Raw genomic sequence first — 13,618 nt, 5'->3', positions numbered from 1 at the left:
TTATTGCTGGTATCCCATTAATTGTAGTTTTCATGATATCACTTTACTTAAATTCAATCTCCTCTTCGCTTAAAGAATCAGATGAACCTGTCCCTAATACTTTATCCCTCCAAGACATCGTCGACGCAGGGAAAAGATCCATAGCCATCTCACTGCTCATATCCGTGTCTACATCCTTGAACCTAACCTTTTTGGTGTTCCTGTCCTCGCTGGAAGTACTATTATTGCCACCGTCCATCAAGTTTTCCGACATCTAAGTATTTGCTTAATCAGCTTTTACTTGCTTTTGAAAAAAAGCAGAATCACAACAACTTTTAGATTTTACATCTAATTGACTTGGTGCATTTTACTTATTGATATAGATTATAATAAAACAGATATATTAAATATATTGCAATTTTGATTGTAATTAATAAAAAATAAGTTCATTATATTTCTTGCTTGTGAAATTGACTCTATATTGATTTTAAATTGGTTTGTCCGAAAATTATCGGTAGCGTTGAATCATATGAATGTTACTTTTAATAAAATTTATTAAAAAAACACTTTTAACCTACTTAATTATGATTATATATATTAGTATTAAAATACATCAACATAAGAAATATTTAATAATAATAATAATAATAATAATAATAATAATAATAATAATTGTAATAATAATGAGAGCTAATGAGATTGTGGCTTAATAGTAAGATTGGGGTTTGAAAATTTTGGTATGTCATGTTGTGGTCTCACTGTAAGTAATATTGTGCATGTATATTCATTTTAAAATTAATTTGATTTCAAGTCTTATTAGTGGATTGGGCTTTAGTTTAATTGTGATGTTGTTATTACAATAATCATGAGGTTGTGGGTTTGAGCTCAAAAGTTTGTCTAAAATATAAAAGGGTTTAAGAAAAAATATAAACTTAAAAAATGGACTTAGAAAAAAGATAAAGTTTGTTTTCTAAATGGGTAAGAATTTTTTAGCTTGGCCCGACCCAAGCTGCCCAAACTTTTTTTCTGTTGCTATTTTATTGCTATTTCGCTGTTATTTTGCTACCATTATGCTATTATATTGGTACTATTTTTTTGTTATTTTTGGGTATTATATGATTCTTGCTTTATTGTTAATTTTGTTATTATATTAGAGGTATTTGCTTGCTAAGTTGCAACTATATTAGTGTTATTAAGTATAGAGGCTTTTTTAATGTATTCTTAATTTGTTGGGACATATTTATTTAAATGTTTTAGTGCATTTGATGTATTGTATTTTTAAAATTTATTTTATATAAAAATTTAACACGGTCGAGTCGAGCTCAGGTTTAGCATTTTTTATCTGGACCAAGCTTGGGTAAAATTTTAGGTCCATTTTCGAGTTGGACCAACTTTAGGCTTTGAAAATAGGCTTAAAATTTGATATCGACCAGACCCGATCCATGATCAGATTTAGTTTAAACATGCTTAAGTACCTGTGTTTTCCTGATTTGAGTGTTGAATGTTATAGGTAGAAGTATGCATTATATCAAAAATAAGTTTATAATATTGATAGGTGTAATCTAGATTTATTACAAGTTTATGCATGGATGATTTAAAGGTTGGAGTTATAGGGGGTAAGCATTGTATAATAATGTGTTTAAATTTATTATAAATGTATGTATTTTTGTTCTAATTGTTGTGTATTTTTATTCTAATTGTAATTGTAATTGTAATGGTGACTTTTTCAAAAACAAAACTTAAAAGAATAATTATGATGGGAGCAATTAAGCTGTAAAAAAACTCTACCCTCTACCATTCAATGTGGGCTTTCACTATTAGTAGCAATTGATCTCAGAATTTTCATTTTTTATTATCCAACCAACTAATGATCTTTAAACTTTAAAGCTAAAAATTTTCATGGCTAACTTTTTATAGGTTGATTCTAAAAGAATTTCAATGATTTTATGTCCTTTTTTAATTTTTTTTCTTTTTAATTATAAAAGAAATAGGAATCAGATAAATAAATAAAAAGAAGAAGAAGAAGAAGATGATGTAGGGCTGAGATTAAAAATGTTATCATTATAAACTGGCAAAGATGGTGAATATTATCCCTCTTTTTCTAGAAGAAATAGGTTAGGTTTAAAATGATTAATATTCCTTGTCTACCCAAAAAGGAAAAAGTAGACGAGATGTTTTAGTAAAAACGTTTCCACATTTTATTGCAATTTAGTTTAGAATTAAACTCTTGAGGGATGATTGAAATACGTCAAAATTAGATTCCACCGTCTTATTACTTATCTATTGTCTCATGTTTTTATTTATAAAAATAAAAAAACAGTGAGTAAATTATTGATTTAATGGTAAAAAATTATAAATTGATATTAACTTGATGAAGTAACCATTTATCAAAATTTTCTTAGCTTTATTTTTTAAGGTTATTAAATTATTAAAAAGTTTAAATTTTGATCACTTAATTTTAAAATGTTATAAAATAATCATTAAATTATTTCAAAAGTTTTCATTTAAATTGCTGGGTTGTTAACATCGCTATTGTATGACCACCTCTGGTACCACCACCTGCATCAAATGAAAGCTTTTTCTCCCCTTCTCTTTTACAATTAGCTTTTTCATAAAATAAATTTGAACGTCATGAACTTGCTAGCCAAAATCCAAATAATTTTCTTTTCCAATCTCCAACATTGACTGTCAGAGCGATTGGATCTAATAGGTATTGATACACTATATCGATCGTCGAATCGTCACTTCAAGCTCGTTAGTCAGACTTTTCAAAAAAACTTAATAACCTAATCACTTAAATAAAAATTTTCAAATGGTTCAATGACTTAAATGAAAACTTTTGAATAATTCAATAATAATTTTGTAATTTTTTAAAACTGAATGACCAAAAAATAAAATTATTAATAATTTAGTAACGTTTAATTTACCTTTCTTTCTTTTTTATTAATACAAAATCCAAACCTTTCTTCATAGTCTCTTTTAGACAATTTGTTGGTTATTCATATGCCACATTTCAAAGCGTTTCTTGCCCTTGCACAATCCAATCTTTTTACCTCACAACACATCAACATATTGCACGAAGGAGAGGTGGTAGGATGCGACTGACTCACGTCTCATATCTTCATTTCTTGTCTTTGCACTTTTCAATCACTAAATCAAAGTGAAGAAGAAGAAGCAAGAAAAAAGTGAGGGTCCTTATCGGAATTTGATTCATTCAGACCTTAAAAGATCACATCATCTGTGGATGACCAAAGAATATGTTCATATTGCAACATTGAAGGCTCACCATTGATTAGACGAATGTATGGGGCAGGGACCTGTTTATCGATAAAGACTTACACGCTTTGGTCACTTGATTATGTACAATGTGTGGTGTAACCTTCCTATTTGTCTGACAAACAAGATCCATCATAACTATCATGGAATATTATCATGGTGGAATATATTAGGTTCTGAATAGATTTTTGTTGGGTTTTTAGTGAAGATCCAATTCTTGGTGCATTGGATCTCCTCCCTTTCTTTTGTGTGAATAAATTCCCCTAACCCTAATACAAACAAAAACATGCACAGTACTAATGAAAAGATGGTATAGATTGTGAGATATGAAATTACTATACAAGTCGGAGCAATTTTGTATCTCAAAAAGGGTAAAATAATAATTATATTTAGTAAATTGCTCCATATTGCTTTGAGGAAATGGATGACCTTTTTATCTTGAATTTAAAGCAAAACAAAATAGTAAAAATATCATAGAGGTCCTTATATTAAGAGTTAGATTATATTTTATATTTTTACTGAAAAATAAGTAAATTAGTCGTTATACATTAAATCAAAGAGCAAATTAATCCTTTCTCTTAAAAATTTCATCCATCTGTACAATTTAAAACTAGTATAATTGACGGAATAATTAGATAATGACACATGGCGTGCTATGTGTACTTCATATTGACGTACGAGGATCAATTTTAAATAGCATAAATGGATGAAATTTTTAACAGAATAACCAGTTCGCTCTTTGATCTAACGTAAATAAACTAATTTACCTATTTTTTGAGTGAAGTGAGCAAAATGTAATCCAACTTTTAGTATGGGACCTCTATGGTATTTTTACTAAGGAAAACCATGTGTTGAAGGTGTTTACTGAGATCCAAATCAGCAAACTTCTTTATGTTCACTCTATATTTAGCCTAGAAATTTAATTAGTCTGTAGCTATAGCTTTGCCTTTCATCATCTCCACCATTTCAAAGTCTTACAAGGCTCTTGAATGTGTCCATATCCAATTCAATTGATTTTCTGGAAAAAGGTTGAAGCCAATTGATACTTTGCAGCTGATTTGATTGATAGAATTGCGTAAAAGGTTAGCACTATGTGTAGTCAATCTAAACAAACATGCCAGAGCTAAAAAGAAGGTTGAAAATAAAAAGAAAATAGTACTAATATAATCATGAGATGTGGTGTAGTAATTGTTTATCTCATTCCTTAATTATAAAGTTGGGGGTTTGTTTTCCATCCATGAAAAAAGAACACATTTTATAACTAGCCGTTTACCTCTTCAAAAAATATCTGTCTCCTCAGCCAATGTTATTAAGTCTATTTTTTTTTTGACAAAAAAAACAACAACAATACCAATATATCAATATCAGCATACTACTACATTATCTGCCTAATGCTGAATCTTTTTGACTTTGAGTTTTCTTTGTCTTCCATGTCTCTGTCATGTTCATTGTTAGCTGATCTCTGGAACATTAGAAAGTGTTGAATGTTCATGGTGCCAATATCATGTACCTTTTCAAGGTATATTTGCAACGCGATGTTATGATCATTATTTTACGATTTATATTTTTTCATTTTTGGTATTCGCAATTAAAACGACATGATCAATAACATGTAAGGTTAATGTTAGGTGATGTGATGGATCTGATGTATAACACAAAATGCATGTCCAACTCATATACTTACCATGACTGACCTGTATTGACAGCAATATCAGTCCCAAGGTTGAAAATTGTACTAGTTTATTAATTTATTACTTCACTCAGCCTGATAATTAAATGTAATATTCCCTACAGTATAAATGAAATGAATTGCACCATTATATGAAAAGCATATTCGTCATTCAACCCTTGAAAAGCTTTTCATTGTGCTTATATAGTAAAAGGTTCCAATTGGGGTTTGTTTCACTTATCAAAAACGTGGCTAGCCAAATGTCTGCCTAAGATCTCTCTTGCAAAGTTGAAACCCATGTGGAATTTTTGTTTTGGATAAGCCAAGACCTACAATTGAGTGGAAAATAGCAGTGAATATCTATCATTGGCTTAGTTAACTATACATGAGGAAATAATTCACTGCCATAACAGTTTTTTGTTTAGACTGCTAAGTGAATCCGTAGAGCTCTCGGCAGAGCAGAAACATTTCGGATCATTACATGTCATGCAAGTAACCACCAGCTTTAGATACATCAACTCATTGATTCCTCTTTGTTTGTGTATATATATATGTGTGTACAAACTCATTGGTGTCTCATCCAAATCTATTCTCTTCTGAAAATATCCTATTCCTTTGGAACTCTCTCTCTCTCTCCCACATTTTTCTCCTCCTTTCTTCCCTCTTCTCTCATTCATTTCTCTACTTCTCTCCGCCATGGTTTCGCACCTTGTCACCACTATCCGAAATGTAGTTGGAATCACAGGTACGTTCATATGATATATGCTTTTTGGATTGCATCGTATTGATCGCTGTTATGAACTTAATGAAAAAAAATTATAACGATTCGTTGTAATCGCTATTTAAATTCCGAATTTCCTTAAATTTGCATATAGGAAGAGATTATTATTATTTTTCACTTTGACTTCCATGTATTGGAAGGCTAAACTAATGTTGTTTCTTCTGTTTCTTTTCCAGGGAATGTAATCTCCCTCTTCTTGTTCTTGTCTCCTGTGTAAGCTTTGACTTTAGCATAATCTTTCCAAAGTATCATTGAGTTTTTTTTTTCCTTAATTTTTGAGATTTTCTCTTCAAGTCAAGAAAAAGAAAATAATCTTTTAATGTTTTAAGTTCCAATCTGAGGTATATTTTTCTTAGATTTATTTTAAGTTATTATCGTCTAGGCGTGTTTGAATTTATTTTAATTTAATTTTATATATATGATTTTTAAATCAAAATGATAACAAACCAATCAAGTTATCATTCCTTACCACCAAATTAATTTCAATTAAATAAATTATTTAAAAATTATAAAACTTGGTTCAATCATTTTTTTATCCTAGTTTAACCAATTCAAAACGATGCATAATTTAATAAATTCAAATCTTGTATCCAAATTAATATACCGATTAATCTAATCTAGTTCCAATAACCATGTCAAAATATGTTTTATTTTTATTTTTATATTATTTGGGATTGTGTTCCTGAATTCTAGAAAAAAGAAAAACAAAAGGGCATTGTTGGCTTTTTCACTGTGAAGGGTAACATAATTAAAGCCAATAATCAAACCTACCATAATTAGTTTTGTTAGTTACAAAGGAATTAAATTATTTGGGTTTTGTTTAATTAACGTGTTAAGTTCATTGCATTATTTTGGCTAATGAATGAGTATTATTGTGGCAGACCAACTTTTATTAGAATTTGGAAGAAAGGATCAGTGGAACAGTTCTCCCCAGCCCCATACCTTGCAACCTTAATCAATTGCATGGTTTGGGTGGTTTATGGGCTGCCTATGGTGCACCCCAACAGCACCCTGGTTGTAACCATCAATGGCACAGGGACTGCCATTGAGATTGTATACCTAACCCTCTTCCTCATCTATTGCCATGACAAGAAAAAGAGAGTGAAAGTGATGCTAATAGTGCTAGTTGAGATTATTTTTATTGCGGGTGTCACCGCTCTGGTTCTTATCATAGCTCACACCACTCAACGTCGATCCATGGTGGTCGGAATTATAGCTATTTTGTTCAATATCATGATGTATGCTGCCCCTTTATCCGTCATGGTTAGTATCAATGGAAATCTATATATTGATTACCTATTAAACCAATTTTATTATATGATGACGATGATGATGATGATGCAGAAACTGGTGATCACGACGAAAAGTGTGGAGTATATGCCATTTTTCCTGTCACTAGCATCCTTTGCCAATGGTGTTGCTTGGACTGCATATGCTTTCCTCCCTTTTGATCCTTTTATTGCTGTAAGTTACACATTGGGTTTTCACCTTTTTCTTTCTGTTTTCATTACTCTTCATCTCTACTAACTCAACAAGAAAATTAATTATATATAAAACTGAAGAAATGAATCAAAAATTGAAAAGTAGTACCAACGAGTGCTACTTGCACTAGTATGGCATATTACATTTCAAATAAGAGAATACAAATTTAAACCTTAAAGATGATACTATTAAAAGAAGTAGTTCCGGAGCATGAACTATAAAACAATTAAATGAGAAAAGACTACCTCAATTCAGAGACAAAACATATCAACAATCTCATAGAAGATTAAATGTGATACTTACGAATCATTTACTAAATGAAATTGAGAAAGAAACATAAATCTTGATATTTACCGAAACAAAATCTAATTACTCAATTAATAACTTATAAACATTGATTAAGCAAATCCCCATTTGGGGGAGGGTAAAAAATCCAAGAAAAAGAAGAAATATCAATATAGCATGAGTAGTAAATTATTATCAAAATAATACAAAATAAATACTATTTTTTTTAAGGCGATTTGGCTTTGATTTCCACATTTTAAGACACCCTATGGTATAAGATGATGTGATAAGGTGTCTGAAAAAAGTAGAAAATAAAGAAAAATGGTTTTTACATTTAGCGATTTAGTGTAAGAAAAGAAAAGGCAAAATAATACCTTTTTTATTATAAATAATGGATTCTTCGTATTATATTTAACAGATGTCGCGGTATGGGTTAAAAAAAAAAAAAAGGAGATCATGTTAAGCAAATAGGACAATAATATTAATGTAACCGACTTTCTTACCCAATATATTTAGTATTAGTGGATACATGTAGGCCATATTACATTGTACAATTCAAATAATTGGCATCAAATTACCTCTTTTGCAAAGCCCAACAAGAAATGAAGTCTAGGAGGGAAGGTTGGTATTTTGTGTTGTTTTGGAAAGTTAGGCACCTTTCATTCCATGTGCCTTCTAAAAGAGAAAGGCAAAGGAAATAAGGCCCTTTTTCACTAAGGACACAAAATCAGCTAACTACCATGTGGGAGGTTACATTAAGAATTTATATTGAATCATATCATGTCATCTGATCAAATGTAGAGTTGTTTGTATTTACTTTTAAGGTTTAGTGATGAGATGGTCCAGTTCATAGATTTAAACACTAGATGTTTTATCAAATACAAACTTTTATATGGGTTTTGAGCTTTGAGATAGATTTGGTTTTGCAAATGATTTAATAGGGGTTTGGGGTTTCATAAAATTTGCAGGTTCCAAATGGACTAGGGACATTGTTTAGTTTAGCACAGCTGTTGTTGTATGCCACATATTACAAGTCCACAAAGAGAATAATAGCAGCAAGACAAGAGGCCAAGATGGAGATGCATCTCTCGGAGGTGGTGGTCAATGGTGATAATAAGGATCCCAAAAAGAACTCCACAGCACCTTAGAGACCCATCCTTCTACTATATATAACTAGAGAGGGTGTTTAATTTTGTTATGAACATCAATCACCATAAACATGGTGCTATGCAGCAGCTTGTTTACCTAATCATTTTCCCTTTCAAGTCTTCTTTTTCTTTTGCGGGGTAACGTGCGGGCTGAACTATCAAGTTTTAGATTTTTGTAAACTTATTATTATGTGGCCCAACTTTTCTGCATACGGTTTTCTCCAATCCAATAATAAGAGGTCCCTGCAAACTTCTATGTTTAAATCTCAGCAGATTTCTCTCTCTTCCTTTTCTTTTTATATCAGTAAACATTAAAAGAAAATATAATAATTATGTTAATTTTTTACTTCACTAATTTTAAATTATTATCATTTGACTTGTGATATCAAATTCCCCATCATATCATCAACTGAAAATGAGTGCTTTAAAATGATATGCTAGATTTACAAAGACTTCCTGATGCATTAAGAATAAAGTTGTAAGAATACAAATAAAACGTCCTTATTCATTAGCAAAGATAACAAATTCGATTGATGGAATTTTTTTTCTAAGTTTCTTACAACTTGAGAAAGCTATTGGAAACAAAATCTTCAGTTTCACTCGCCTAAAATTCTAGGACTGACTATAAGAATTACACTTTAAATATATATATATACACAACATAATCACAACTCTCCAGTGCTCTCACAGGAACTCCCTAAATTGGCCATCGTGTCGTGAACTGATAATCGAATGATATTGCTGCCTGATGATCTTGAAACATCTAGACATTCCTGAAGGTCAGCATCACAAGCTATCAAAACCCATTCATTATCATCATCCAAATACTTGATATCAAAAGTACCCACCTCCAGTTTCAGCCTCTTGGCCACTTCCTCCTTCAGTTCCACTATCCCACTACTTAAGGAGATCCGAAATCTGATTATATCTTCCCTGTATGTAGCCTTAATGGTCACACTCTTCATTCCATGCCCCGCTGTTACATGGGGTGTTGTCTGAGTGAATGTATGCATTGTGTGCTTGATACCCAGATCGGAACATTGAGGCGGTGTCCAACTAGATTCTGGTAATCGTTCATCGGCACCGATTTCTGCTACTATTGGACATAGGTTTCTTAAGTCTTTCGAACTTCCAGCATCCTCCACTAACATGCCTCCAAATGGTTCTCGAGGTTCTGCTGTCACAGGGGCTTCAGGCATTGAGAATGAAGTAGATATATTCAGTTCCTCTAAATGGAAGGCCAATTTGGGGGAGCATTGGTCGTGGCAGAAACCAAGTGGATCCTTAGTAGCGGCACTTTCAGTTGCAGGGCTACCTTGGCATGATCCATGAGAAGTAGGTGTCCCAGCGCTCTCTTCTCTAGAACCACTCCCTGTTTTGAATCTGTTTGCCCCTTTATCCAAGCTTGGTGAAAGCCCATTATGGTGAGGGAAAAGTTGTTCTTGGCTCAATGTCCTCCCTCCCAGCAACTGATCATCCACCAAAACTTGTGTGTTACTTCCTGGTGTCTGACATGTTGGCAAATCGCTTTTGTCAACTTGAGGCTCGGAAGGTTTGGAATTTGTTAAGTTTTGTTGATGAGAACCATTCAAACTGGTTGTCCATGAAATAGAACCAACTGCAACTGGGAGTGGACTTGTGGCAAGTGAAGTCAAATCAAATGCTTCATCAGCACCTTGGACAGATTCAATAACATGCTTTAGCTTAGTGAGGGAACGGTTGACTTTGTTGATCTTACGAGAAGGCCATCGGGAGATCCCATGCTGCCTGCAGATTCGCTTCATTGTTGTAGGGCAAACTGTAAAGCAAGAATCTCCCTGAGCATAGTCCATTTCAATAGGTATCGGAAAAAAAATATATATATATATATATTCCAGTTTATATATAAATAAATCGGCATCTTAAATAATGCAAGTTAAAAAGGCAAAGAAAAAGTTTTGGAGGCAGAGCATAACGCATACCACCAAGGCTCTTTGCAGCATCTTTGAGACTCCCTGCAAAATACTGTTGGAGCACCTCTAGACTAATCGATTTCTCAGTTTTCCCACGTTTTCTCTCGGGTTTTTTTAGTTCTTCATTCTTTGGAAGACAAACAGGATCTTGGCTTCCACCAGCAACAACCTTGCTTCCATCAGTTGCAGGGTCATGATTATCACTTAATTGCTTTTTCAATGAATCTATTTGCAGATCTCCTCTATTTGGTGAGCTGTTAGTCCCAGGTGGCGACTTCACAGATGGTGAAATTGGAATAAATTCGAGCCTTGAACTAAGCCTTTCATCTGAAGAAGCTATAATGATTTCTATATATCCTTTATTCTCTTTAAGTTTGGTTCCAGGAGCAACCTTAATACACTGGAAATGTTGCTTTATTGTTGACAATATGGAACCCAACAAGGTCTGTTGTTCATTGAAGTCAGCAATAGCAGGAGGCAAAAAAAATTCAAGAACATAATCATCATCTCCAGTGTAAGTACTCTGTAAGCAGATTGCAAAACAGCTGGTTAATCCAAACATGCGTGCATAGTGTACTAAGGGGTACTCAGTTTTGCAGAATTGGGTAATATCAGCACAAAAGCATGGATTATGGGATAAAAATGCCCTCCCAGAAACCCCCTGTCCCTTTTGTAGGTGATGTTCAAGACAAGCCTCCCGGAAACCCCACATGTGAGCATCTACAACATAGAATGCTACGTCAGTCGTGGATATGCAGACTTGTCCCATGCAGCTACCATCAAAGCTTGTACAGTATTTCTTTGAACCACCACCATGGGCTAAAACATTACGATGCCTGCAAGGGACCCAGGTTTGAGCCAAAGGTAGTTTGTGTGTTTCACAGACCATAGTCAAGATCTCCAGAATTTCAGCCAGTGCATTTTGACGACTTTTATTGCAAATCTGGTATAAAAAGCATTAGTTTGTCAGCATAGATATAAGAAATGGAAGAACACCACAATAAAATATCAGAAAAGAATATCAGATTTGACACAATAATCAGTGCAGTCGACCTTGGTGCTTGGATGATCCAATATTTCTGAACTTTTCAAATTAACTGCCTGCATAAGAACTGAAATCATGTGACTGAGGGTGCTTAAGAATTCAAGAAATAAGGTTCTCGGAGAAAGGAGTAATGATTTAGCACTAATCAAATACGAAACCAATAAGAGACCAGGTAGGGTAAAAGAAACCCAACCTCAAGTGCTTTGCATACTTTATCAACCTCAGGTGCATAGTGAATCATCGGTGAAGTCATTATGAGTTCAAGTACACCAACACAGGACTGTTTAGAAGGTTCGAAGACCGGCAATGCCAAGGTTCCCTGAACGTTGTAATGCAGAGCATGATCACGCCGTGAATACTCTCTGCTGGAATAATACTGCACATTTGGAGTCCATTCCGGCAATTTTTGCCTAAAAACACGGCCAGGAAGCCCAAGCTGTACATCACTCTCTCCATCCACAGAAAACATGTACATCAAAGAAACCATCCTATACTGATGTAACCCACTGCTATGTGGATCAAGGACAAAAGGTTGCCCAGACGTTGTTAAAACGTAACGGCCCCCATTTTTTACAGGTGCCCAAACCTGAGCTAGAACATGTAGTTCAGTTGATTCTTTGAAGTAACGTAGTGCCTGAGTCATCCTTTGTTTAATTACACAATAACTATCCGGGTTCTCAAGGGGTAGCTGTCCCGGAAATGGAGAAGGCATCCCTCTATTATCATTCTCCTCCTTTGGATATTCATTTCCAGGATTGGGAATACCTGCATTTTGGAAAAATATCAAGGCAATTAAATATGTGCAATTTCCAGCATGAATTCAGTGTTTCAAGTTACGGTTTATTCAAAAGACAAAAAAAAAAAACAAAAAGACATTCACTCTCCATAAAAAAGTGCTAAAGAAATTACTATAATCATATGGTTTAAGTTCTTCTTTATGGGGTTAGTTTGGGTACCAAGAAACTTGGATTGGAACTAGATTGTATAAGCGTTATATTCCATTTACAAATTATCTTACTCTCCAGGTCTTGAGAAACCAAATGGAGCTTTTTAAATCCAGATACCAGAAATGATGTTAGAAAGTCAGCAACATCTTAGAAGAAGAAATTTCGTAAGTTTTCAGGATTATCAAATTCAACCAAGGCAGAACTGACCAAAGTTCAAGCTCCAAATCCACCAAAAAGTCAATAGTTTATCTTAATCAGGAGAAAAAAAAAAGAAAGGGAGAAAAGAGTTGAAAGGGACTAACACGTAAGAAAAAGATTGCAATCGGCGGGGTGAGAGCCAAGCTTATTATTATCCTCATCGGAGAAAACCCAGAGAGGAGAACAAGGCTGTTCAGAAGAAGAAGCTAAGATAAAAGGAGAAGTGGGGTTTGAAAGGAAAGATTGATGATCCAACGGCCATGAACTCTCGAGATCGAGATCATCCAAATCCATAATCCCCTGACTTTGTTCCAAGTGGTGGTGGCGATGTTGTTTTGAGGGGAAAGAACACGCGTTGCCTTCCACTGGCTCACACATTTTCCAGGAAATCAAACAGGGAAAAAGAACCAGTTATTTTTCTTAATATTATTTTCCTGTGGAGGAAAGTTGTTGGGTCGTTTGGTGGAGAAGAATACAACATCGAGACAGACCTGGAAATGGTAAAAAAGAAAAAAAAATTGCAGTGTGATTCATCTTTATTTTAATAATATTTTAATCGGAGGAATCCAATACAACAGTGGGGTTGTGGGCAAGTTGCTCCCATTTGGATTATATTTTATTACATAAAATAATTGGGGAAGGATGATTCTATGGTGCTCCCTTCCATTATAACCTCCTCTTTTGGTCTAATTTTCTCTTTAGTCCCTCTATTATACTCCCTCTTTTGGTCTTTATTTTAATTTGGTTTCTCTATCAGTCGGTCCTATGTTAATGGAAAAATATTTGAAACATTGTTTGGTAGGTTTAGGTTGATGACAATAATATATAGGGTATGGTAAAAAATTAAAAAATAAAT

General features: G+C 33.5%; 2 protein-coding genes across 3 annotated transcripts; one reads left to right on the top strand and one right to left on the bottom strand.

Annotated features, from left to right (window-relative positions):
- The first annotated feature begins 5,156 nt into the window (after positions 1-5,156).
- Positions 5,157-8,884, top strand: LOC108464095 (bidirectional sugar transporter SWEET4-like). Its single transcript, XM_017764187.2, has 5 exons — positions 5,157-5,669; positions 5,882-5,918; positions 6,587-6,968; positions 7,050-7,169; positions 8,441-8,884. Exons 1-5 carry the CDS (start codon positions 5,621-5,623, stop codon positions 8,618-8,620), a joined length of 768 nt encoding a protein of 255 aa, XP_017619676.1. The 5' UTR covers positions 5,157-5,620; the 3' UTR covers positions 8,621-8,884.
- A 178-nt stretch (positions 8,885-9,062) lies between these two features.
- Positions 9,063-13,398, bottom strand: LOC108464093 (protein NLP6-like). Of its 2 annotated transcripts, XM_017764186.2 has the most exons (6): positions 12,867-13,398; positions 11,811-12,382; positions 11,626-11,673; positions 10,582-11,515; positions 9,469-10,418; positions 9,063-9,393 (listed from the first exon to the last, which is right to left on the bottom strand). In XM_017764186.2, exons 1-6 carry the CDS (start codon positions 13,138-13,140, stop codon positions 9,286-9,288), a joined length of 2,886 nt encoding a protein of 961 aa, XP_017619675.1. In that variant the 5' UTR covers positions 13,141-13,398; the 3' UTR covers positions 9,063-9,285. The 2 variants fall into 2 exon arrangements, with proteins under 2 accessions (XP_017619675.1, XP_017619674.1); XM_017764185.2 differs by having other exon boundaries at positions 9,063-10,418; positions 12,867-13,391.
- Between the last annotated feature and the right edge of the window lie 220 nt (positions 13,399-13,618).

The sequence above is a fragment of the Gossypium arboreum genome, chromosome 1, assembly GCF_025698485.1.
Source record: "Gossypium arboreum isolate Shixiya-1 chromosome 1, ASM2569848v2, whole genome shotgun sequence".
NCBI lineage: Eukaryota > Viridiplantae > Streptophyta > Magnoliopsida > Malvales > Malvaceae > Gossypium > Gossypium arboreum.
This window is presented reverse-complemented; position numbering and strand designations above follow the sequence as displayed.